Source organism: Lissotriton vulgaris, chromosome 2_1 (genome assembly GCF_964263255.1).
Source record: "Lissotriton vulgaris chromosome 2_1, aLisVul1.2, whole genome shotgun sequence".
NCBI lineage: Eukaryota > Metazoa > Chordata > Amphibia > Caudata > Salamandridae > Lissotriton > Lissotriton vulgaris.
The window spans coordinates 1,720,567,888-1,720,594,800 of NC_141687.1; the positions used below are offsets into that span (position 1 = coordinate 1,720,567,888).

At 43.8% G+C, this 26,913-nt stretch overlaps 1 protein-coding gene across 1 annotated transcript in view; it reads left to right on the forward strand.

The window, feature by feature from the left end:
- The window catches only part of IFITM10 (interferon induced transmembrane protein 10), a 152,730-nt gene extending 127,157 nt beyond the window's left edge, over positions 1–25,573 (forward strand). The window contains exon 3 of the mRNA XM_086958935.1: positions 23,412–25,573. Within this exon, the coding sequence (XP_086815061.1) occupies positions 23,412–23,561 (150 nt within the window). The 3' untranslated portion in view covers positions 23,562–25,573. The remainder of the gene's footprint in view (positions 1–23,411) is intronic.
- The last annotated feature ends 1,340 nt before the right edge of the window (positions 25,574–26,913 follow it).

The window sequence follows — 26,913 nt, forward strand, 5'->3', positions numbered from 1 at the left end:
AATGGGTGAAGGTGGAAATGAGACAATTGTGAACGTTGTTGTGCGATTCTGTTATTACTCACATAGACTCCATATGAGTACGCGTATTCTCGTGAAACTGGGGACGTTGAAAAGAAGTTCAAGCATCCAGCGTATGGTGCATTAGAAGTTAACTCGCTGTACAGGAATATATAACAAGCAAGTGTTTAATGACCAAAATGTATCGTGTTTAAGAAGAAAAAGGGCGCTGTGCGTTCAGTTCACAATGAACTTACCCAGAAGACAACAAGACGTTGTCCGCTATTCGTTTGGTAGGTGATGCGTGCTGTTACGGTGTTTGTTTGCCGTTACATTTGAAACAAAGTATTTATACCCAGTAGGGTCTGCCTATTAGGATCATGTGACACGGTCAAAGTGAAAAAATTGAAGAAAAACTTAAGCTGCTTGACGCATAGTCAGGGTGGAAAAAAAAGACAACAACAGTGAATGCGACAGGGACGTCGATTCACCGCCAATTGGAGTACAATGCGAAATAGGACGTGGTTCATGATAAACTCGATAGCAGGAAAAACTGGCAAGGAAAAAAAAAATCAATTGGATACGGTGTGTAAGAAAAGGATAAAAGAAAAAAGCAGATATAGTGCCCCCCTGATCGTACCTCGTATTATTTTCAAAAAGTGTGCAATTAAATAGTTGATGATGTTTTACATACATGTTGAATAATTAATCATGATAGCAAAACGTAAATTCAGGCAGCTACTGTACTTGTCATAAATGTCCTTTGATAACGGAAAAAAGGCAGTAGAAGCACAACCATTTACAATTATCTCCTATAAGGTAAAACAATATGTATCCACTTGATTATCAGTTCATCCATGGATAGCTTGATTTTTATCAAAGCACTGTGTGCTGTAAATCCCTAAGGAGATTTTTTTTATAAATGTCCTAATTTACATGATGGAATGTCATCAGATTTGGGAGTAAATGATTAAAGAAAACACTTAAAGTCAATGCATTCATTGAGCCCCTTCGGGTGTGCAGTATTAAAAAAATTGATCCAATGTATTTCCCTTCTTAGTAGATGTTGGGTATTGTCTCTTCCCGGAAATATGTGTGCTTGCTCCAAGATTAAGAACCGTAGTTGACTGGGATTGTGATTGTGTGTATTGAAATGTGTGGCTATGGTGGATTTGAATTCTTAGGGGCCGATTATGATCGCGGACGGACTTGCGTCCGTCCGCGATCATTGAGGAGGAGGGGACGTCCGCATGGGCTGCGGAGTCCCCTCCTGTGCGATTAGGATGTGACCGCCACCCTGGCGGTCACATCCTCTATTTTTAACATTGCCGCGGGTGCAGCTTCAAGCTGCACCCGCGGCAATGTTAAAAATGCACGCATTGCATTTGCATGCAGAAAGAGGCAGGCACCGCGCGGTGCCTGCCGCTTTCTGCATGCAAATGCAGGGGGGTACCATAGGTACCCCCCATGTGCACCCCCCACCCCCCCTTCACCTAGGGGGCCCGCAACGGGCCCCCTAGGTGAAGATCCGTATGCTTTTCCACGGCGGAAAACCCGCCGCGGAAAAGCACTTTTAAAATCCCATCCTGATATGGCGGACGGTGTCTGAGAGACACCGTCACCATATCAGAGCTTTTCCGCCGCGGTTGTAAGCCAGCCGCGGCGGAAAAGCTGCGAACGGAAACCAGGACCCACCAGCCATCCTAATGTGGCGGTGGGTCCTTGGTCAGTCCGCTGCGGTTTTTCCGCATCCTCGGGGCCGGCGGTGGCTTCCGCCGGCCCCGAGGATGCGGAAAAACCGCAATCCTAATGACCCCCATAGTACGGATGTTGCTTTTGTGTTCAGTTAAACAAATTTTTATTTTTCGTTCAGTCTTGCCCACATAGGCTAATCCACAAGGACATTTTAACATATAGATGAGGTTGCTACTGTCACACGTGGCTGTGACCCTTAATCTTATAGGAGTTCGCTTTGACCGGTGAGGAATTTGGTTGCCTCTGATAATCGCATTGCAATTTCGACAATTGTTGCATGGTAGTGTTCCTTTGTGGATTCTACTTGTTTGGGTTTCTCTTTGGTTGAATATTTCTTTGATGTTTCGTGTATGTGAATATGCGAATCGAGGTGGTTTGGAAAAAATGCCTATTAAAATCTTCCTCCAGTGTCAACAACGACCAGTGTTTGGTTATAACTTTCTTTATGGAGTGGCTTTTGGTAGAAAAATTTGAAACAAATACCATCCTTTCTTCGCCCTGGGGCTTGATTTCTTGTAAAAGTAGCTTCTTACGGTCCAAATTTTGTAATTTAATTACTGCCTCTTCTAAAATGTTATTGGGGTATCCCCTCTCTTGAAATTTCTTAATTGTGGTTGTCATGCTGTCCGTGAAAGAATCCTGTGAGGAAGAAATTCTCTTTAGGCGCAGTAGTTGTGAAAAAGGTAGATGTTTTTTCATTGATGGTTGATGGAAACTGAGATAGTGTAGCAAGTTATTTGTATCAGTGGGTTTGGTGTACATAGGCGTTCTTCAGTCTTATGTATTTGAACATCCAAGAAATGTATTTTCTCTTTGTGTATATTGTGTGTAAAACTGATTCTGCCATTCACTTTATTTAGGTTTTCAATTGCCAATACTAGGGATGATTCAGATCTTTTCCATAGGATGAAAATATCGTCAATGTACCGTTTATACATGATTGTTTTTTCAATCAATTCCGATTGGTTCAAAATGTTATCCAGTTCAAATCTGTACATGAAGATGTTCACATATGCAGGAGCTGCACAATTCCCCATAGATGTACCTTAGGCTTGAATAAAGTAGTCGTTTTGCCATTTGAAGTATCTGTGATACAGTGTGAAATGAAGAAGTTCCATCAAAAAGATTTTCAGGTCCTCTTCTTTGTTGGTCAACATCAAAAATGATTCCACAGCTTCTAGTCCCAAATCGTGTGGGATTGATGTATATAATGCCTTCACATCTATGGCACATAATATCATATCTTTTGCTTAATGAGGTTTGAATTTTTCCAGAATGTTTAACCTCTTTGATGCTCATGACGGAATGGTTCCGTCATGAGCATTAGTGCCCCTGTGCTCATGACGGAACCATTCCGTCATGAGGACAGAGGCATGAAATCCCTCTACTGCAGACAGCAGAGGGATTTCCTTCTCTCCCCCTCAGGAGCTGGGGAAGAGCTTCCCCAGCTCTCGAGGCCCCCTCCCTGGTTTCTATGCCATGACGAACAGTGCGCACGTCGCACTGTCATCATTGCACAGAAACCGAAACTGAAATGAGCCTTTAGGCTCATTTTAGTTTCACTTTCTATGTGCTCAGGGGGTTATCTCAGCCCCCCGGGCACTTAGAAAGACGGGAGAGGTATCATTGGAAAGGGGAGAATCTCCCCTTTCCAATGGCACCAATATCCAGTGGATCCTTGCTTTGGGATTGCCTCAGGAGGGCGATCCACAAGCAGGGATCCACCCACTAGACACCAGGGAGGGGGGAGCGGCCCCTTGGGAAAGGGCTTTTGCTCCCCCCAAAATTGTTTTGGTGTAATTTAGTCTTTTCCCCCCCCCCTGGGAGGCAGATGGGGACAGTAGCCCCCAATCTTCCCCCGGGGGGGGGGGGGGGGCAAAAAGCTCACTATATGCCAGGGATTTGTTTTTTTTAATTGTTATTTTGTGGTGGGGGCTGCCCTATATCGTCATGCCCATGCCCCCACCCACCCCACCCCATAAAAAACAGCTTTTCTGCCCCCCCTGGGATGCATATTGGGCATTAGCCCCCAATCTGCCCCACCTGGGGGTGAGGGGGGAAAGCCCAGTAGACACCAGGGATTTTTCTGGGCAAATTTTAATTAGCGTGGGGGCATTGGCATGCCCATTTTGGGCAGCCCCCACCCTAATTAAAATGTGCCTAAAAAACTCCCAGGTGTCTAGTGGACTTTCTTTCAGGTGGGGGCATTAGCCCACAATCTGCCCCACCGGGGGGGAGGGGGGGGGCAAAAAGCCCACTAGACAGCAGGGATTTTTTGGGGCAAATATGCATTAGGGTGGGGGGTTCCTAAAACGGGCATGCCCATGCCCCCACCACACCCGCGCAAAAATAACAGCCTTCCAGCCCCCCCTGTAGGGCAGATGGGGCAGTAGCCCCCAATCTGCCCCCCAGGGGGGCAAAAAGGCCACTAGACGCCAGGGATTTTTTTGGGAAACCTTTAATTAGGGTGGGGGCATTGGCATGCCCATTTTGGGCAGCCCCCACCCTAATTAAAATTTGCCTAAAAAACTCCCTGGTGTCTAGTGGACTTTCTGCCCCCCTGGGGACAGATGGGGGCATTAGCCCACAATCTGCCTCGCCGGGGGGTGGGGGGGGTTAAAAAGCCCAATAGACAGCAGGGATTTTTTGGGGCAAATTTTAATTAGGGTGGGGGCATTGGCATGCCCATTTTTGGCAGCCCCCACCCTAATTAAATTTGCCCCAAAAACTCCCTGGTGACTAGTAGACTTTCTGCTCCCCCTGGGGGTCATATGGAGGCATTAGCCCCCAATCTTCTCCACTGGGGGGGTGGGGGGTGGAAAGCCCACTAGACACCAGGGATTTATTTGGGGCAAATTTGAATTAGGGTGGGGGCTCCCAAAACAGGAATGCCATGCCCCACCCCCTCCTCTGCAAAAATAAAAGCCTTCCTGCCCACCTGGGGGGCAGATGGGGCAGTATCCCCCAAGCTGCACCCCTGGTGGGGCAAAAAGGCCACAAGATCACAGGGATTTTTGGATTTAGTGGACTTTCTGCCCCCCTGGGGGGCAGATGGGGCATTAGACCCCAATCTGCCCCGCCGGGGGGGGGGGGGGCTTAAAGCCCACTAGACTCGAGGGATTTTTTGGGGCAAATAGGATGGGGGCATTGGCATACCCATTTTGGGCAGCCACCACCCTAATTAGCCCCCAATCTGCCCCACTGGGGGGGCAAAAAACCCACTAGACGCCAGGGATTTATTTGGGGAAAATTTGAGTTAGGGTGGGGGCTCCCATAACGGGCATGCCCATGCCCCCACCCCCTTCTCTGCAAAAATAAAAGCCTTCCTTCCCCCCTGGGGGGCAGATGGGGCAGTAGCCTCCATCTGCCCCCCTGGTGGGGCAAAAAGGCCACAAGATCCCAGGGATTTTTTTTGGCAAATTTTAATTAGGGTGGGGGCATTGGCTTGCCTGTTTTGGGCAGCCCCACCCTACTTAAAATTTGCCTAAAAAACTCCCTGGCATCTAGTGGACTTTCTGCCCCAAAGCGGCATTAGCCCCCAATCTGCCCCACCGCAGGGGGTAAAAATCCCACTAGACGCAAGGAATTTTTTGGGGGCAAATTTTAATTAGGGTGGGGGCATTGGCATTCCCATTTTCGGCAACCTCCACCCTAATTAAAATTTGCCCCAAAAACTCCCTGGCGTCTAGTGGACTTTCAGCCCCGTTGGGGGGCAGATGGGGGCATTAGCCCCCAATGTGTCCCGCCGGGGGGGCCAAAAGCTCACTAGACGCAGGGTTTTTTTGGGAAAAATTTGAATTAGAGTTGGGGTGCCCAAAACGTGCATGCCCATGCCTCCAACCCCTCCCCCACAAAAATTACAGCCTTCCTACTCCCCCTGGGGGGCATATGGGCAGTAGCCCCCAATATGCCCCCCCCCCCGGTGGGTGGCTAAAGACCCACTAGACGCCAGGAATTTTTTGGGGCAAATTTTAATTAGGATAGGGGCTGCCCAAAACAGGCATTCCAGCACCCCCACTCTCACCTGCAACAATTACAGCCTTTATGCCCCTTTGGGGGGAAGATGGGGGCAGTTGCTCCCAATCTGCCCCCTGGGGGGCAAAAAGCCCACTAGATGCCAATGATTATGGTGTCTTTTTTATGTGTGGGGGTGGGGGCTGCACAGAATGGGCATAACAATGCCCCACCCCCAAACAAATAGCCACAGTGTTTCTGACCCCCATGGGGGCATATCAGGGCAACCCCACCCCACTACTCAGCCTACATTCCCCGAAGCCTTCCGATAAAAACGGTGCCTCACTCGTGTGGGAGGCCAAAGTACCCGCAACAGGCAGGGGCACAAAACGTATTGAGGCAACATCAAAATTGCCTATCACCATTCAACCTGGTTTTGCAAGCGGGGGTCACCTGGGTTTTTGGCCCTGTTCTTGGCGGCCATTTAGGGAAACCTACCAAACCCACACATTACTGAAAACTAGACACCCGAGGGTATGACTTGCGTGGATCCCCCAATGTTTCCTTATCCAGAATACCTGCAAACCTCAATTTTAGCTGAAAAAATCACTTATTTCAGACATTTTTGTGAGGGAAAGTGTGGTCTCACCAGGCTCACACAAATTTCCTACCACCCAGCGTTCCCCCACGTCTCCCGATAAAAATGGTACCTTACTTGTGTGGGAGGCCCAAGTACCCGCGACAGGCAAAGGCCCAAAACGTAGTGAGGCGACATCAAAATTGCCTATCTCACAACCACCTGGTTTTGCAAGGGGGGTCACCTGAGTTTTTGGCCCCTCGCTCGGCGGCCATCTAGGGAAACCCATCAAACCCACACATTTCTGAAAACTAGACACTCGGGGCTACCAAGGAGGTATGGCATCACTGGGCTCACACAAATTTCCTACCACCCAGCGTTACCCCAGGTATCCTGATAAGAATGGTGCCTCACTTCTGTGGGAGGCCCAAGTACCCGCGACAGCCAAGGGCCCAACATTTTTTTGATAGGCAATGTTAATGTTGCCTCACTACATTTTGGGCCCTTGCCTGTTGCAGGTACTTGGGCCGCTGAGCAAAGGGCCAAAAACCCAAGTGATCCCCTTTGCAAAACCAGGTGGTATGGAGATAGGCAAATTTGATGTTGCCTCACTACGTTTTGGGCCCTTGACTGTCGCAGGTACTTTGGCCTCCCAAACAAGTGAGGCACCATTTTAATCGGGAGACCTGGGGGAACGCTGGGTGGTAGGAAATTTGTGTGAGCCCGATGATGCCACACTTTCCAACACAAAAATGTGTGAGAAAAGTGATTTTATCAGCAGAAATTGAGCTTTGTAAGGGACTTTGTGTAAGGAAACGCTGGGGGATCCACGCAAGCCATATCTCCCTGAAAGCCCCCGGGTGTCTAGTTTCCAGAAATGTGTTGTGTGGTAGATTTCCCTAGGTGCCAGGAGAACTAGGGTTCAAAAACGACAGCTAGGCACTTTGCCAAACAAGGGTCATTTTTAACTGCAAATTTGAGGTGTGACCACGTTCCGTTTTGTGCTGTTTCCTGTCGCAGGCACTCGGCCGACCCACACAAGTGAGGTACCATTTTTCTCATAAGACTTTGGGGAACGCGGGGTGTGTGGAAATTTGTAGATCCACGCAGATTCCAGAACTTTCCACCACAGAAATGTGGGGGAAATGTGGTTTTTTTGTCAATTTTTTAGGTTTGCACATGATTCTGGGTAATAGAATCTGGTGGGAGGAACTCAAGTAACCCCATCCTGGATTCCCCTGGGTGTCTCCTTTTAAAAAAATGTATAGGTTTGCTAGGTTTCCCTAGGTGCCGGCAGAGCTAGAGTTAAAAAATGACAGCTATGCCCTTTGCCAAACAAGGGTCATTTTTCACAGCAAATTTGAGGTATGACCATGTTGCGTTTTGTGCCTTTTCCTGTCGCAGGCACTAGGCCGACCCACACAAGTGAGGTACCATTTTTCTTGTAATACTTTGGGGAAGGCGGGGTGGGTGGCAATTCGTAGATCCATGCACATTCCAGAACTTTCCACCACAGAAATGTGGGGAAAATGTAATTCTTTTGTAATTTTTTTAGGTTTGCAAGGGATTCTTGGTAACAGAACCTGGTGGGAGGCACTCAAGTCACCCCATTCTGGATTCCCCTGGGTGTCTCCTTTTCAAAAATGTATAGGGTTTGCTAAGTTTCCCTAGGCGCCGGCAGAGCTAGGGTTAAAAAACGATAGCTAGGCACTTTGCCAAACAAGGGTAATTTTTCAATGCGAATTTGAGGTGTGAACGCATTGCGTTTTGTGCCGTTTCCTATCGCAGGCACCAGGCCGACCCATACAAATGAGGTTCCTTTTTTCTCGTAATACTTTGGGGAACGCGGGGTGGGTGGAATTTTGTGGATCCACGCAGATTCCAGCACTTTCCACCACAGAAATATGGGGAAAATTTGTTTTTTTGTCAATGGTTTAGGTTTGCAAGGGATTCTGGGTAACAGAACCTGGTGGGAGGCAGTCAAATCACCCCATCCTGGATTGCCCTGTGTGTCTACGTTTCAAAAATGTATAGGTTTGCTAGGTTTCCCTTGGTGCCGGCAGAGCTAGGGTCAAAAAACGACAGCTGGGCAGATTGCCAAAAAAAGAGTAATTTTTCACTGCTAATTGAACAATTAGCAGTGACCACATTACGTTTTGCGCCGTTTCCTGTCGCAGGCACTAGGCTGACCCACACAAGTGAGGTGCCATTTTTCTCGTAAGATTTAGGGGATCGTGAGGCGGGTGGAAAATTGAAGAACCACGCAAATTCCAGAACTTTCCACCACAGAAATCTGCGGAAAATGTTTTTTTTGTACATTTTGTAGGTTTGCAAGGGATTCTGGGTAACAGAACATGGTGGGAGGCAGTCAAATCACCCCATCCTGTATTCCCTTGTGTGTCTACAAAAATGTATAGGTTTGCTAGGTATCCTAGGTGCCAGCAGAGCTAGGGTCAAAAAACGACAGCTAGGCAGATTGCCAAAAAAAGAGTCATTTTTCTCGTATGACTTTGGGGAACGCAGGGTAAGTGGAAATTTGTATATCCACGCAGATTCTACATCTTTTCACCACAGAAATGTGGGGAATATGTGTTTTTTTGGTCAAATTTTTAGGTTTGCTACTGATTCTGGGTAACAGAACATGGTGGGAGGCAGTGACGTCACCCCATTCTGGATTCCTCTGGGTGTCTAGTTTTCAAAATGTTATAGGTTTGCTAGGTTTCCATAGGTGCAAGCAGAGATAGGGTTAAAAAATGACAGCTAGGCACTTTGCCAAAAAAGGGTCATTTTTCACTGCGAATCTGAGGTATGACCACGTTGCGTTTTGCGCCGTTTCCTGTCGCAGGCACTAGGCTGACCCACACAAGTGAGGTATAATTTTTCTTGTAATACCTCGGGGAAAGTGGGGTGGGTAGAAATTTGTAGGTCCACGCAGATTCCAGAACTTTCCATCACAGAAATTTGTAGAAAATTAGTTTTTTTGTCAATTTTGTAGGTTTGCAAGGCATTCTGGGTAACAAAACCTAGTGGGAGGCAGTCAAGTCACCCCATCCTGAATTCCCCTGGGTGTCTACTTTTCAAAAATGTATAGGTTTGCTAAGTTTCCTAGGTACCAACAGAGCTATGGTTCAAAAACGACAGCTAGGCACTTTGCCAAAAAAGGGTCATTTTTCACTTCGAAATTGAGGTGTGAACACGTTGAGTTTTGCGCTGTTTTCTGTCGCAGGCACTAGGCCAACCCACAAAAGTCAGGTACCATTTTTCTCGTACGACTTTGGGGAACGTGGGCTTAGTGGAACTTTGTAGATCCACGCAGATTCCAGATCTTTTCACCACAGAAATATGGTGAAAATGTGTTTTTTTGTCAATTTTGTTAGGTTTGCAAGGGATTCTGGGTAACAGAACATGGTGGGAGGCAGTGAATTCACCCCATGCTGGATTCCCCTGGGTGTCTAGTTGTCAAAATCGTATAGGTTTGGTAGGTTTCCATAGGTGAAGGCAGAGCTAGGGTTAAAAAACGACAGCTAGGCACTTTGCCAAAAAAAGGGTCATTTTTCACTGTGAATCTGAGGTGTGACCACTTTGTGTTTTGTGCCGTTTCCTGTCGCAGGCATTAGGTCGACCCACACAAGTGAGGTATCATTTTTCTCGTAATACTTTGGGGAAAGCAGGTGGGTAGAAATCCGTAGATCCACACAGATTCCAGAACTTTCCACCACAGAAATATGGGGAAAATGTTTTTTTTGTAAATTTTGTAGGTTTGCAAGGGATTCTGGGTAACAGAACCTGGTGGGAGGCAGTCAAGTCACTCCATCCTGGATTCCCCTGGGTGTCTACTTTTCAAAAATGTATAGGTTTGCTAGGCTTCCTTAGGTGCCAACAGAGCTATGGTTCAATAACGAAAGATAGGCACTTTTCCAAAAAAGGGACATTTTTCTTTTTTTTTTTTTTTTTATATTTAAAATTTTTTATTTTCTTCAAAAATCACGGTTACATTTACAACACGCATTATTCAATTAAACGTTCGCAAATACTGACATATTTCATTTCCCACTACAAAAAAAAAGAAGAAAAGGTAAACATCCAAATTCAAATAAACAATACTAACAATAATCTCTAGCTTTCCGAATCCTTCCAGCTACTATCTTATACTTTATAAGCCTTCCTATCCTCCTCCCCTCCCTACCTTATCGGTCTATTTTTCCAATTCTCAATTGGGTCCCAAATCCTCTTGCCCAGAGATCTTCCTTTTTTCCCTTTCCTGTCATATATTGCTTTCTCCATATTATATGTAGCCAATAGTCTAGCAATCCACATTTGAAACGTTGGTGGTGCTTTATCAAGCCATAATGTTGCAACACATATACGAAATACCGCGGCTACCATAAACATAAACTCAATAGGAATAACATCTTCCCCTGTCACCACCCCCAGCAACAATAATTCATCTGTCAGCTTGACTTTATAGCCTAATGAAACATCAATAAATTTTTCAATATCATTTTTCAAAGAGTACAATTGCGGGCATTTTGAGAATACATGAATTATATCTGCATCCTTAGCATCACACCTAGAACACGTAGTTCCTGTTGTACCTCCCCATTGTGCAATCCTTGCCGGAGTATAATACAGTGAGTACAAAGTTTTGTAGTGCTGTGACTGTAAGGTTGTAGAGCATAAAGTGGTTCGGCCCAAATCAAGCGATAATTGAAAGCCCTCTGGTTTTAAGCCAATTTTTCCCTCCCACTTCCTCACATATTTATCCCTATCATCACTTTTATACTTTCCCAATTCTGCATAAAGACAACGAATTGTGCAATGATCACTGTTCTCTATATAATCCATTATACAGCATGAACCAAAACCCAAAGATCCACCTTGTTTATTTGCAAGGTAGCTTCTAACCTGAAGATATTTAAAGAAACTATTATTCCCTACCCTAAAAATGTTTTGTATCTCATGAAACTGCATAATTCCGCCCTGTTGATCCAATAAATCCCCAATTCTCTTGATCCCTTTATCCTCCCACCCCTTCATTACTGTATCTCCAAATATCTCCCCCGGGAGGGATCTGTTATTATACAGCCGTGTGTACCTGTTGTATCTTCCTATCCCTATTTTCTTTGATATCGTCCTCCAGATATTATATGCAGCTTTGAGAGTTTTAAATCTTGTGTGCTTGAAATATGTGAAATCAACTGTATTCAAGAATCCATTTATTGCCCCATCCCCTAACAACACCGTGTAAACATTAAAAAACCCTTGTGCCCTACCTCCTTGTTCGGAGTTACCACCACCAATTAATCCCTGAAAGTACTGCAAAGCTACCGCCCAATAATAAAATCTAAAATCAGGCGCCCCCCACCCACCTCTTTCTCTTGATACTGTAAGATGTCTATATGCTCTTCTGGTTTTGCCCTGTGCCCAAATAAATGCGTTCACCGTAGCTTCTATCTTATTGAACCAACTATGATCAAAATATAGCGGGATTGCCCTAAATAGATATAAAAATTTGGGGAATGTTATCATTTTGATTACATTTATTCTACCCATCAATGTCAAATGTAATCTATGCATTCTTTCTGTGTTCTCTTTGACTTTACTTAATAATGGTCTAATGTTAAGGTCTACCAACGCATCCAGATCTGCCGTCACTTTTATTCCTAAGTACGTTGCTTCCTTCACAACCCTACTATCCTGGAATATCATCTGGTTATTCTGTACTATCTGGGTCTTCCCTTTATTGATTTTATATCCTGAAAGTTCTCCAAAATTTGATGCTTCTCTTTCTATCTCTGGAATTGCTATATCTGGCTTGTTGGTGATGACAGCCACATCATCTGCGTACGCAAATACCTTATATCTATTCTCATGCAGAACAATTGGGGGTATCCTATTATTTTCTTCCAGTCTCCGTAAAATGGGGTCTATATATAGGGCAAATAGTAATGGTGATGCTGGGCAGCCCTGACGCGTCCCTCGTTGTATCTGTACAGTCTCAGTATACCCTTTATTTATTCTTATTCTGGCAGTAGGGTTGGAGTAGACAGCCTGTATTGCTCTGATGTACCCTCTACCCACTCCATATTGCTCCATTACCTCCCATAAATAGTCCCAAGAGACCCTGTCGAAGGCCTTCTCTGCATCCAGAAATATAGCCGCGACCGGATCTCCTGCAACCTCCATAGCGTCCAGAATCGTGATCATTTGCCTTGTGTGCTGTGTTGTGCCCTTCCCTGGAATAAAACCATGTTGCGAAGTGCTAACTAAGTGCTCTATAACTTTACTTAACCTAAGTGCAAGTGATTTTGTGTATATTTTGGCATCCGCATTCATAAGTGTTATAGGACGATATGACCCAGGTTCTAGAGGTGGTTTATCTTTCTTTAAAATAACAATGATATCAGCCCCTGCCCATGAGTGTGGTATTGACTCTCCCCTCTGTGCTTGAATAAAAATCTCGTGCATATCTTTCCCTAATACATCCCAAAATATTTTATAAAATTCTGCCGGGATCTGGTCTGGGCCAGTAGCTTTCCCAAAGGGTAGACTTTTCACAGCGTCCTGGATCTCCTGTACTGTAAAACTCATGTCCAATTTCTCCTTCTCATCCCCTTCCAGTACTGGGTGCATTATCCTGTTCAAGTATTCTACGATCTCAGGTTTTGTTCTAATTATATCCTGCTCATAAAGTTTCGTATAGAATCTCTTAAACACGTCCTGTATATCTGTTACTTTATTTACCACTACTCCTACCTCATTTTTAATTTCCTTAATCTCTCCTGCCGCTGCCTTCTGCCTAGTTCTAATAGCAAGGAGATGCCCAATTCTCTCGTTGTACTCATATCCCTCCTCTCTTTTGGCTAAATACCTAGCCGCAGCCCTCCTTGCTACACTTTCACCTGCCTCTGCCTTTTTCAACTCTATATTTAGCAATAAATCTTCCAACGGTTCCTGCATGTTGATTGCTGATATCAGAGAGTCTTCTAGGTCTTTTAATTCCCTTATCCTTGTTTCCATTTCCTCTCTCTCTTTTTTAGTTCGTTGCAACGTAAAGCAAAGAGTTTCCCCCCTAATACCTGCTTTAAAAGCATCCCAGACCATAGCAGGGGTTGCTGTCCCTCTATTAGTTTCCCAAAATTGTTTAATCCAAGCTGCCATTCTTTTCACATATCCCTCATCTTTCAGAAGTCCTCTCTCAAAAGTCCAGTTATAGCTCTTCCTCTCCTCTGCCATCTTATTTGGTAACGTCAGTACCAGCGGGTTATGATCTGATAACATCCTAGGCAGTCTTTCTAATTGGCTACCATCTACTAATGTGCTAGAAATCAGAAAATAATCTAATCTGACAACCAGACGATGAGGTGCTGAGTAGTATGTACTACCCGTACCTGGTGGGTGGCTCTGTGCCCATAGATCGATCAACGCATTATGTCTCATAAAATCACATACAGCCTTACACACCTTTTTCTTCCTCCCCCCGTACGCCCCACCACCCGACATACCCGACCTACCCAAACCGTTCAACCCATTTATATTCAAATCCCCACAACAAATAATTGGCTCTGGCCAAAGAGACAATTCGTGATCCAAATATTCAATAACCTCAGGGTCATCTTCTGTAGACCCATATATCGACACTAGTGTACAGCATCCTGCACTAGTTTCACCCTCAACTATAACCCATCTCCCGTTCTGATCTTCTTTTTTTCTTTTTATTTTACAGACCCCTTTCTTAGCTAATATAGCTACTCCCTTAGTTTTGGTATCTTGTCTGGTAAAAGCTAACACCTCAAAACCCATTTACTCCAGTAAAAATTTATTATTTCCTTCAATATGTGTCTCTTGGAGACATATAATATCTAATTTTAGCATTCTTAGCATTGCTGCTACTCTCTGCCTTTTCCCTCCATTATTGAGGCCACATATATTTATAGAGGCGATCCTCAAAGCCATCGACATATCTTATATTTTTCCATCACTTGACACCACTTTTTATTCTCATGAGCTTTAGCCTGCAGTACTCTTTCCTCAAATGTATTGTATTCCTTTGTTTCCTTCTTGCGTGTTGTATTTAACCATATGTCAACCTCTTCCTGCCCCCCCTCACCCCCCCCAGCTCTCCCCCCTCCCCCTGACTCCCTCCCCCCCTTTTACGGGCAAATAGGTCAATCCTGACCTATGTGTGGCCTCTTCAGCTGTAGGATCGCCTCTCTCTCCTGCCCTTCCCTGTTACCCCTACATGTTACCTGTAGTGTAATAGTATCATGTTCTATGATGTTTTCCGTATATTTCTCTCTTTGTTATTTCTTTCCCCCCCTCTGCTCCGTGAGCTCAGCCAAGTATTCTCCTGCTTTAATCTCTGACGTGAATACCCTAATCTGCCCTTTATTAACAACCTTTAGCCTTGCTGGGTAGAGTAAATATGCCTCTGCGCCTACATTTTGCAAGGGGGAAATCAGCTGTCGTAGCCTCCATCTTCTTTCGACTGTCACATGACAGAAGTCAGGTCTGGCAAAGAATGTAACATTATCAAAAGTCTTCTTGGCATCTGGTCTTGCTCTGTCCATGATCTCCTGTCTTGCAAGAAAGTTTCCTACGAACACAAGCATTGCTCTTGGCAATGCACTCTGCTGGGCTCTGTGATTTTTCTTCAATATTAGTGGGAATCTATGCGCTCTTTGGATTTCCGATTCCCACTGCCACTGGGAGTCCGGAAAAGCTCCTTTCAATAGTTTGATGACATAGCCCCTGGGGTCTTGCCCCTCCAAACCTTCCTCAATTCCAAGTAGCCTTATGTTATTCCGTCTTTGCCGGTTTTCAAAATCTTCTATCTTCCATTGGAGATCTTCAATTTTCTTCCCTTGTTCATTTTTAAAGTCCTGCCAGTCTGTCATCTCGTCCTCCATTCTACCTGTCCTCTGTTCCACTTCTGACACCCTCTCTTCCACCACCTCATACTTCCTGTTCAGTTTCCTAATTGATGCCTGTATTTTCTTTGTATCCCTCCTTGCCCTCCGACTTTCCACCCTGGCCTCTACCTGTATTTGTTTTAGGGTACTGAACATCATTTCCATAGTTATGTTCTGGGGTGTACTACCAACCCCAATTCCGTCCCCAGACTCTTGGTATATCCCAGAGGTCGCTGAATAGTCCCAGGACAGTTTTTTGTTTTTATTGCTTTCTCCGCTTCTTCTTCTTACTCCTGACTTCTTTTTTCTTTGGCTATTTTTATCCCTTGAGTGTCCAGAGTTGTCTGAATCTAAGCCGGATGTAGTGACCTCAGTAGTGCTGCCCCCCTCCTGCTCACTCAAGTCTGTTGAGTCTGACCCTTCATTAACAGAGTAAAACTCTGGGGACCCCCCTCTAGCACCTCTGCACTTAGCCTGCTGCTGTGAGTCCAGACTCGTAGAACTGCCCCAATTAGCTTTGCCATTGCTTTTCAGTTCCGCGTTTAATCCAGCCTCAACTGAAAGTAAGGCATCCATCATCTGAATATTGTTCCTCTTTTCAAGCGCCCCCAGCTCCCCATTCACATCGCCACACTCTCCACTGCTCACCGTAATCACCGCTGCTTCTTTTCCTTCCATGCCGGCAGTTCCCGCTTGATGCGTGTGAGACTGTGAGGGCTTCGCTGGTTGCCCAGCAACCGTTCCGCTAGCGTCCTCGAGGACGTCTCTCGCTTCCGCGTTCGGAGTGTGGAGCTCAGCGCTGGTTGCTTCGTTCTCTGTTTGCTGTTGCTGTTGGCCTGTTTTGGCAGAGAAGGATTCCGTCAAGGTAGGCTGCCTCATACCCGCCGCGTCTTTGGAGGGGAGGGGGAGTGGGTTTATTCTGTGCGCTCTATGTTTCTCCTTCTCCCTAGCAATCGCCGCTTTAGCTGACGGCGTCTCCTTCTGTTGAGTTAGAATCTCCGTATCCATCTCGCCATCCGCCGCTTGTCCCTTCTTTCCAGCGAGCTCATTCTTCCTTTGTTGAGCTTTAGATATCACGATCCCTGGAGCCGGCGTCTGCTTTTTGCCTGGGGCAGCCGTTTTCGGTATAGCGCCCGTGGCTGAAGCTACTGGCGCTCCCTTGCTCGGCCCGTTCTGCTTCTCCTTGTTACGATTGGACATCTTTAGACTTTGCTGCAGGACTCCGTTGATCCACTTTTTCCACTTTTGTGTGATTGCCACAGCTAACAATGCGAGGCGGCTTTTCCCTCTACCTCCATCAGACTTGTACTGTGTCAACCAGCCTTCCAGCAAGAACATTTTCTTCACTCTTCATCTTCTTCGCTCTGTCCACATGATACTATGTGGCAGGAGAGAGAGCAGAGTGCGACTGCTCCCTACAGCGTTGTGGCGGCCATCTTGCCCCAACGACCAAAAGGGACATTTTTCACTGTGAAATTGAGGTGTGACCACATTGCGTTTCACGCCATTTCCAGTCCCAGGCACTAGGCCGACCTACACAAGTGAGGTACCATTTTTCTCATAAGACTTTGAAGAATGCGGGATGGGTAGAAATATGTAGATCCATAGAGATTCCAGAACTTTCCATCACAGAAATATGGGGAATTTTGTTTTTTTGTCAATTATTTAGGTTTGCAAGGGATTCTGGGTAGCTGAACCTGGTGGGAAGCAGCCAAGTCACCCCATCCTAGTTTCCCTGGGTGTCTAGTTTAAAAACATGTATAGGTTTGCTAGGTTTCTATAGGTGCCAGCAGAGCTAGGGTTAAAAAACGACAGCTAGGCACTTTGCAAAAAAAGGGTAATTTTTCACTGTGAAATTGGGGTGTGACTAAGTTTTGTTTTGCGCCGTTTCCTGTCGCAAGCACTAGGTTGACCCACACAAGTGAGGTACAGTTTTTCTTGTAAGACTTAGGGAAACGCGGGTTGGGTAGAAATTTGTGGATCCACGCAGATTTCAGACCTTTCCACCACAGAGATGTGAGGAAAATGTCTTTTTTTTACAGTTTTTTAGGTTTGCAAGGAATTCTGGGTAGTAGAACCTGGTGGGAGGCAGTCAAGTCACCCCATCCTGGATTCCCCTGGATGTCTAGTTTTAAAACATTTATAGGTTTGCTAGGTTTTCCTAGGTGCCGGCAGCCCTAGGGTTAAAAAACTACAGCTACATACTTCGCAAAAAAAGGGAAAAATTTTCATTGTGAAAAGGTGGTGTGTTCACGTTGGGTTTTGAGCCCTTTCCGGTCATGGACACTATGCCTACCCACACAAGTGAGGTACCATTTTTATCAGGGGACTTAGGGTAATTCAGATTTGTAAAGCAACTATCAGCTATTGGTTTTTGATGCATTTCTGCCTTCCAAATGAAAGACACTGCGTAAAAAAGAAGTTGTTTTGAAAAATGACCAATAATTCTCAGGCTAGTATGAGTATTCCCAATTTCTAAAATGTGCAAATATGTACTGTTTCTAAACTCTAAAATGTGTTCCCATTTCAGAAATACATAGGTGTCTTTCTTACCGATTTTTCCTTGTATACATTTTTACACAATAATTGCCATATACCCGGTACATAACAAAAAGCCATTGCAAATTGATAATCAATTTTTGACTCTGGGTTTGTCTGCTTCTTAGTGAACCTACAACTCCTATATATCTCCACAACCAGGAAGGTCCAGCAGATGTAACGATATATTGCTTTCAAAGAACTATCATAATTACTAGAAGTTACAGGTGAATACGTTGACACAAAATGCTGTTTTTTTCAACTACTTTTCAATTTTCCCAATATTTAACTGTTACTTTTCATAAAGCAACTTGATGGATCTACACAAATGACCCCTTTCTGAATTCATAATTGTGTCTACTTTTCTAAAATGTATAGCTTTCCAGGATCCAATATTGCTTTCACACTCATTTTTACCATTAACTGGAAGGAGGTTGAAAGCACAAAAAAATAACAAAAATAGGTTATGACCCAGAAAAATGCCAAAACTGTGTAAAACATGTTGGTGTTCTGACAAAAGTCTGTCATTCCCTAAAAGCTGGGAAAAATGTGATTTCAGCCCCACAAAGCCTTTTTTGATAACTTTGCAGGGAAAAACCCAGACGCTTTCATTTGTAGACCGTTTTACCCATTTTTCCCACCCAAAAAAATTTGATGTATTGTGGCTAATTTCTGGGACCCCTCAAAGGTAATCATAGATTGAACGATGGGATGTAAATATCTGACCAGATATTTATAAGACCGGTTCATGTATTGATTTGATCGTAGAAACAATCGGTTTGCAAGGTGGTTTGGTGTGATGCTTGTGGATTTTTGGAATCGTATATATATGTGGTACCGTTGGGATGTTTTTAATGAGAAATTCTTTTTTGTTGTTTTCAAATGTTCCTCTTGCTATGGCACTTTCTATGATGGTCTTCAAGGTTCTTATGAAATCTGTTGTATGGTCAATAAAGACTTTGCTGTAGATGTTGGTGTCGTTTACATGCTCATTGACAGTTTCCAAATAGAATTTAGTATCCATGATTAGTGCCATAGTCTAATTTTATATTAGCATTTTTTGACCGGGTCTACTGTGCTGTACATGTCCACTGTCTTCACATCAGAATTACTTCTCTGATGTGTTACTAAAAAGGATCCAGACGGAAGCTTTGTCTTCATTCTTGTTTGTGATACTGGACTCTAAACCTTCCTGAGAAGCCTCCATTCTCCCACAGTTACTAACATCTTTCTGTGTGTACTGGCCTCCTTGACATCTTTCATTGTCCTACAGTTCTAGCCGAGCTGTGCAGATGATATCAAATGTTTGTTGCATCATTAATGGTGACACTGCATGAATTTCTGTCTATGGTGTCCAAACAGATGGAGCCACATGGACTGGATTTAAATGCAAGCCGGACAGACGTGGTTGGGCATGGAAATGGAGATTATGCCTGGGTACCAGGACAGCAGTTAAAATTCATGAGTCACTTTCTGCACACACACTACGATCTCAGCTTTCCTCTGGGCAACAAGGCTCAATGCTCTTGCTAAATTGTGCTTTTCCCACCTTAAAGTATTAAGAACGATTTTTTAGATTTCTATTCTTGCAGCACACAACAGCATCTAATTGCACATATACTGGGGCACAATTTGGTAATCTGGCATGCTGAATGTCTTCATAAAACTCATCCAACACATTTCTTATGTTGGTGTCCACTTATTAATAAGAGCTGGCAGGCAATAGCATGTATGTCCAATTGGCTCTCCTTTCAGAGGTGGTTTCACTACAAAAGCTTAAACATGTTATCATTAAAATCACTTGGTCCCATATTTGTCACATTCATACTTAGGCTTGATATTTCCACCCCCTATCTACAGACTCCTGCTGATAAACTCCTGGTTAACCCTCATTAACCAGATCACCCATTCTGAGTCAAGGGCACCCTGTGCGTGAAGCTTCCTCCTTCCCGTCCATATATCTTATTTCTAATCACCTTACTTTCCATGGGCAGGATAAGAATTGACTACTCATTAAAAAAATCATAGCTTTGGAGACTGACACGTTGGAAGCAGTACCAGTGGTCAGAATCTATGCATGGGTGTCTCAAGCTGTAACATATCTTAATATAGAAATCAAGCTCCGTAGACACTGTGGTTGCCCAGCTTCAGTTTACTAGTAGTAGGCCTGTCTCTTCTGAAGGTATAGACACAGAGTGTGAAAGGGATAAAGCCATGGATTTATTGTCCCACGTGATTCTCAATTCAGTCTCACACCCCAATGTCTCCTATGTCAGGCAGCAACCCACTTAGCATAAAGACATAGACCAAACACACTAAAACAATGCAATCAGCAGCAAAGAGAAACATACAGGCAGCAGGGCGCCAGTGGGGGAAACATCAATTCCAAGAAGATGGGATATGAGTTTGTGGTTATTATTATGTTGCAGGTATAGAGCTCAAACCCAATTTGGGGACCGCTGTTTGTGGCCTTCGCAGGATTCTGACATCCCTGTTTATCTTTGTTCTACTTAGTTTGATGACACTCAATATCTTCCTTCGTAAAAAAAAGATCTTTATTTATTTTACATCATTTGTAGCACATAGTGCAATGTGAATGCAATAAATTGTCGGGGTTCCTTCATATTATTACATGCTGTGATACAAGATCATGTGCAATGTTGTGTATTAGTTACAGCAGTCTAAAATGTTGCAACAGTGAGGTTTGTATCCTCTACTATACATTACATACTGATGATGCTTAGTGTAGTATTAAATCTACAAAACCAAAAAGAAAGAAAAACTTGGTAAAGCACAGATATAATGCCAGGATATGACTATGTAAGTAGGGTACCCAACTTCAAGGTATAAAGTCAATGAATCCTTTTACTACTTAATAGTATAAGTACACACAATATGCTATTACCACATATTGGCAAGTTCTCTAGTATTGGCTGTATTTAGATATTAGGTCCATAGCAAATCAAAGTTAATTCAATCAATATAATTTCTTAATCAGTTATTATCTTGTAGAAAAGTCAATCTCACATTTGAAAGTCTTGTGTAGATGTTTTATTGGTTATTCCAAGTTAAAAAGCTTCAAATCCCATCATAATTTCACAAATCAATGTCTACTCAGATTTCATCATAAAAACAGCCAATACAGCTCCACCATGTATCCAACCTCCAAGGCGTGGGACCTCATTGGTGTTACGACCCTAGGCAATATCTGGGAGTAAGATCAGATTGTCATTCCAGAGCTTTCAGTCACAATACGCCCTCTCCAGTACCAAATGTCATCAATACCTATGAGTCAGACATGCACTCACAGTTAATAGGGAAGACCTTCGTACACTCCCTGAGTAGAGCCCGCTGGAATCACAATTGCATATGGGTGCACTGGAAGGGTGGTGGTATCCTATTTTTATCGGTCCATGATAAACAACGCCTCTGATCCACTGGCCCCCCTATGGAGGAAATGGGAGGCCTGGTTGGGTCATCTGGATAATGCTGACTGGCGGTTCGCCTGTATGGTCCCCAGGCCCAGAAATAGCAGCATCCTCCGATTATTTCTTATTCAGTTGTATTACCTACATTGCACATAAATTCCACCATTGAAACTGTGTCAGGCCAGAAATTACATTCCAACACTTGCTTTTACAGCCCTTTCCTGAAAGCAGTTTTTCCCTTATGACTTAGCTGTGCCCTTTGATTACGGAATATTGGAAGAAAATAGCACAGTCCTTATCGTACTGGTACTGGGTTAGACACTCATGTTGAAGCAAAAAGAGCCCCCCCCCACCCCTCCCCCCCGGTGGTGGAGTGGAGGATGGGGATGGACTGGAGTGCGGCGCCTGAGGACCCCATGTACATGGCTTGGGGATGTCATGCCCTTGCAAATTTGACCATATATGGGGGTTGTGGTTGGATCCTTATGGACTGAGGGTGACTGAATAGTGGTCCTTTTTATGACATCTTGTATATTGTCATGTTGGGTGGGGTTTGTCGGTGAGGCAGGTTCTGTCTTCCCATTTTACATTGTGTTGGATATTACTAAAATTGGTTATAAAAAAACAGCCAACAAACTTTGGTGAAGAATCAGGGCCACCTTTTGTAAATCAGCAATTATCTCCTTTCAAAGCCCACAAGAATATAAATGGAATGTGAATTTACTGATTCACTACAGAGTATCAATGTGAATATCCCATTATTTCTTACTCACCAAACTTTGTGGCCAATCCCATGATAACGATACTTCCTGTTTGGCAACAGCACAGCACGTTCCTAAACTACAAATGTCAATACTATAGTTCGTGCCAGTTTTCAAATTTACACTGAGATGCTAAATGGAGTAGGAGGTAGTTTATTGTGCTGGGCACTTAAACTCTGCTACCTTTCTTTCATTTTAAATTACCACGGCCTATACAAAATGCTCTGACTTGACTCTGCAGAAGGCTTGATAGCATAGTATAAGGGATACAATGACGCTGATATGACATCCTAGTGACAGAAAGTCCTGCGACAACGTGATCCTTGTGGTGCAGGGTACAATGCCTGTCTATCTGTCCAAACACATTGAGCAATCCTACATAAGTAAATGTGCTCGAGGGCAGGGGGATTTATTGTTATTCTATTTTCACTTATAAGTGCCAGTAAAATAAGCTCACACTGCCTTGTTTTCTGATGCCTTTATTTCCCACCTGGAATAGAGCTATAGCATCTGCCTCAGCCCAGTCTGCTTCTACAAGGAGCGGAAGCAGACTGAATAGGTCACTTTTCTTTGTATCGGAACGATTGCTTGAGGATGGCGTTGGCAAAATTACTGTTTATCTCCTCTCCAACCAGCTGGTGGAGCACGGTTGAGATAACATCATTTCCTCAGACCAGAACCTCCTGGTGTAGGTCTACCAGCTCTTCAAAATCGGAATCAATTCAGATCCCAATCCTCCTACTCAAAAGGATCCCGGGCATTTATTCCTTGCGGCTGTCAACACTTGCTTCCCTACCCCCAGTCCTGATGAAGACCCGCCTCTGACGCATATTAAGCTGTGCTTTCGCCCAGGGTCGAAACTTCGACGTTGCAGTCATACGAGTCCATGCAGCTTCCCTGACTCCATTACAAAGTCACACTTGAGTCATGGATTCATGCTTGTAGGAATGGACAGTTCAACATAACTGTTTTTTGGATTCTCGTATATGTTACCCATTTATATTGTATATGTATAGCACTTTTTCACCTATCACCACAATTCACCTTTCCTGCACTTCAATCGCTTCTTTGCCATGTATTGTATTGCCTTATTGCCAGCCATATTTATTTATATGTATACATAATATTCATACAATACAATCGTCATGTTTCACCAAAAAGTTTGTACTTGTGATGTGTTCCATTTATCCCAATTTAGTTCTTGAAAAGTGTTTGTTGAGCCATTTTCTACATTTTTTACATTAAGTTTGTAATGTTTGCTACTGAAAATTAAAAAGTCAGGATGTATTACATACATTGAACAAACGGATTGTCACTCTCCCGACCTAAACACTTCTTTATATATCATACATACCCAGGTTTTGAGGGACACAGGGTTACCCCATTATTGCTAATGGTCAGTCCATTTCAAGGCTGATCAGAGTCATTGCTTAACCGTGGGTGGACTACACATTTCTTAGTCATTCTTGATTCTCTGTGTTTTATGCAGGTACGAGACAAGAAGCTGCTTAACGATCGGAACGGTGCCATTGAGGATGCCAAGACTGCTCGTCTCTTCAACATCACCAGCTCTGCCCTGGCCACCCTCTGCATCATTATCATCTTCATCTACCTGCGATATCCTCCTGCGGAGTACTAGTATACCAGTAGCATGCTGGTAGACAAGGGCCAGCAGGTCCAAAGAGAGACACATACACAGTGAAGTGTGTCAGCACACAACAGCTGTCTTCCAATTCCAGTGCCAGGAAACTAGAAGAGCAGTCTTGATTCCACTTGAGGATACATCAAAATTACTCTGAAATGCTGGGAAGTTAACTCCAAGAGTCTGCCCTTCTGTATCCAGGTTGCAGTGGGTGCTCTGCTAAACACCCTGATTACAGAAAAAGGATGCAACAGCCCCTGATTATATTGGGATATTGAAAAGGGACAGTGCCTTGGAGTTGGAATGACCCAGCACATAGTGGAGACAGATCTTCATTCCTGTTTTGTCTTCATAGGTTGTATTTACAGAGGACTTTTTCTTGTTATTGTTACCCTGCTTATTATGTGTTCAAGTGGTATTCCTCATGTCTCCTACGCTTCCCAGCCTGGTGTCATTTGGATGGAAGTGCCTCTGCCACCAGTCCTAACCGGTTTCCTACCTCGCTGCAGCTCCTGTGGGTTATACCCTTAAGTAGCCATCACTCCATCCTCCTCATACATCTCCTAGTCTGTGCGCATAGAAGCCAATGGTTTCTCCTCAGCTGCTAAATGTTTGTACAAGAACATCACCAGGTGATGTTTTTTTAATGGATGCAGTGCCTTGCATTGCATTGTGGTTTCGAGGAAAGAACCACTTGGGCAAAGTTTCAAAGTAAAATTAGTAACACAAGTATGATGAGCTTAGTTAAGGGGTTGCCACCAAACTAAGTGAAAGCAGGAACAATGAAATACAAAATTGTAAGGACCTGGGTATGGTTTTAGAGGAAGGGGTTCTCTCTCTATTTGTGGCAGATTGCTCTCTTCCACCACAGCAATGTAGGGTTCTCCAACACAGTGGTTATAAGTGATATAAATGGATACACTTTGGTTGGGTAATCTTCGCTAACATTCTGCAATTTTCTGCCAAAAGAGGAAGATGGAAGCATTTACAAAAGAGTGCACTGACCAGAATCAATCTTAATTTTATTAATGATTATGGTAGCTGTACCCCTGGCAATATTAAAAATAACAAGTGATGTCTGTAGAGGTCTCTATGTACTCCAACGTCATCTGGTAGGTTATAAGTTAGATCCACATGTTTCAGCCTTAATGAAACATGTGGACCAAAAATAAAAGAAGATCCCTTATGATGCTGTTGAGGTCTAAAATTTTGAAATTCTAACAGCAGCCTATTTTGTGGTCCATCATTCACAATCATTCTTTAAATGCATGCCACTTAGAACTCATCTACAATGCTGTGGTATTTCACCAGTGTATTCTAGTCAATATCTGTGGACGAGAGATTATATTCACATTAGTAATTCCGCCTAGGTAATGCCAGTCTCCATTCACTCAGGTGTGTATAGATGAGCACTGCAAGCCAAATCTATTTGGTGAGAAAAAACGTGAAAGCCCACTCATGCACTAGGTCAAAAGTAATGTACTATTTACATGGGTAAATATTTGTAATTTTAGACTCAACATGTGCTGGTTAAAAACCCCAGTAACTAATGGTGGACATGCAACACACTGCAGCCTGTATTAGAGAATCATCCTTTTAAGTCTCTTCGTCTCTATTTGGGACCCATAGGAGTAGGCGGTGTGGTTCGACCTTGTAGTCACACACTGTGAGAACAAAAACGTAAACTGGCCCAAAACCAATGAGCACACACTCAGAATCAATCTCCCACTCTGTTCGACCTAATTCATCGAAGGTTCCGAACCGGCATTCGTGCCATGAGATCCCTGTCTCCCCTGCATCTTAATCAGTGACTACCGGAGCTCATCTTTTCAACGCTATTAAATAGCTCACGTGACCCCAGCTGCGTTATCAGCAAGGTGACTTGGGCCGCCGAGTGTGCCATTCACTTGGCGGAATGGTGGTTTGTGTCTCATTGTGTAACCTAACCTTGTCATTGTGTTGAGTGGATGTCAATGTTGGTATTGCATGGATAGGCATAAAATAAAGCCTATCTCCATCCATGTCAATGTTGGTATTACATGTATAGGCATAAAGTAAAGCCTATCTCCATCAGTTTATAATGGGTCAAAGTGGTCATGCATGTTATGTGATGGCAGTGCATGCACCTCTCAATTGTATTTTCCAGCCTCATCATTATGTTGAGAAATTGTCAATACTAATATTACATGAATAGACATGTAATAATGCCTGTCTCCATCTGTATGTATGTGATATATTGTTACAGCACTTTTGTAAAACCTATAAGGATCCAATTACATAATAAGCTGACCCTCGGATCATATAAGGGGTTTTCTTTTTCTTGACAAATTGATATTATGACCTGCCGGTGCTGAAAGTTTAATCTGAAATATGTCTAATTCTAGGTGTATATTATTGAATGCAGCCCAAGGGATGTCATCATTCATTCCCAGAATATGAGTATGAAGACAATGGATGCAGTGCAGTTCATTTTCATATAGGATTGTTTCCGGTTTTCGTTTATAGTCATCCAGTTGTCCTATAACAACCCATTCAGATCCACTGAGGTGTGGCCTTTAGTGATATAATGATTGTCCACTTTTGCTGTAGTTTTCTTACATTTAATGTGGCTCCCGTGCTCCCCAATTCAGACTTTGATCTTCCAACATGCCATCCTATGTAGTGTAAACCACAAGGATATGTGATCATTAGAATCACAATTGTCGAGTTGCCATTCATATGTGTTCATAGTATCTCAGGGTTGTTTTGACCTAGATCCAATGATTTTACCTGTTTGGTTAATCCACATATGCTACAATGGCCACATTGATAGTGGACAGTTACCTTTGGGAGGTTCCTAGGGATGGAGTTATATTCTGCCTTTTGTTTGTCTCTTGTGTGGACCAAAGTGTCCACTAGGCTCATAGCTCTCTTGTACGAGAATACCAGTTTCTCAAAATGTAAGGAGCCCGTGTACAGGAGGTGCCAATTTCTTTGAACAATTTTCTGAACTTGTTATATGTGGTGACAGAGCTTAAAGTGTCCTTTTTCTCATCTCTCCTATTTAAAAAAGTGCTTCCCCGTTATGATTCCTCACTCTCTTCTGCCGTTTCTGGATGATTTTTTCTAGGTAGCCTCCGTGTCTCAGTTTATTCTCAAGGTCCTCAGCTTGGTTTTTGAAATCCCCTAATTGTCTGAAACTCCTGCGCAGTCTTAGAAACAGTCCATAGGGGAGATTCTCTCTGAGTGTTTTTGGGTGAAAGCTATCCTATAAGTTATTCTTATCTGAGGGTTTGTGAAATGTGTCAGATTGCAAACACCCTGACTCAGGGGAAATCTATACATCTTAAAAGGTAACTTCCTCTTTACT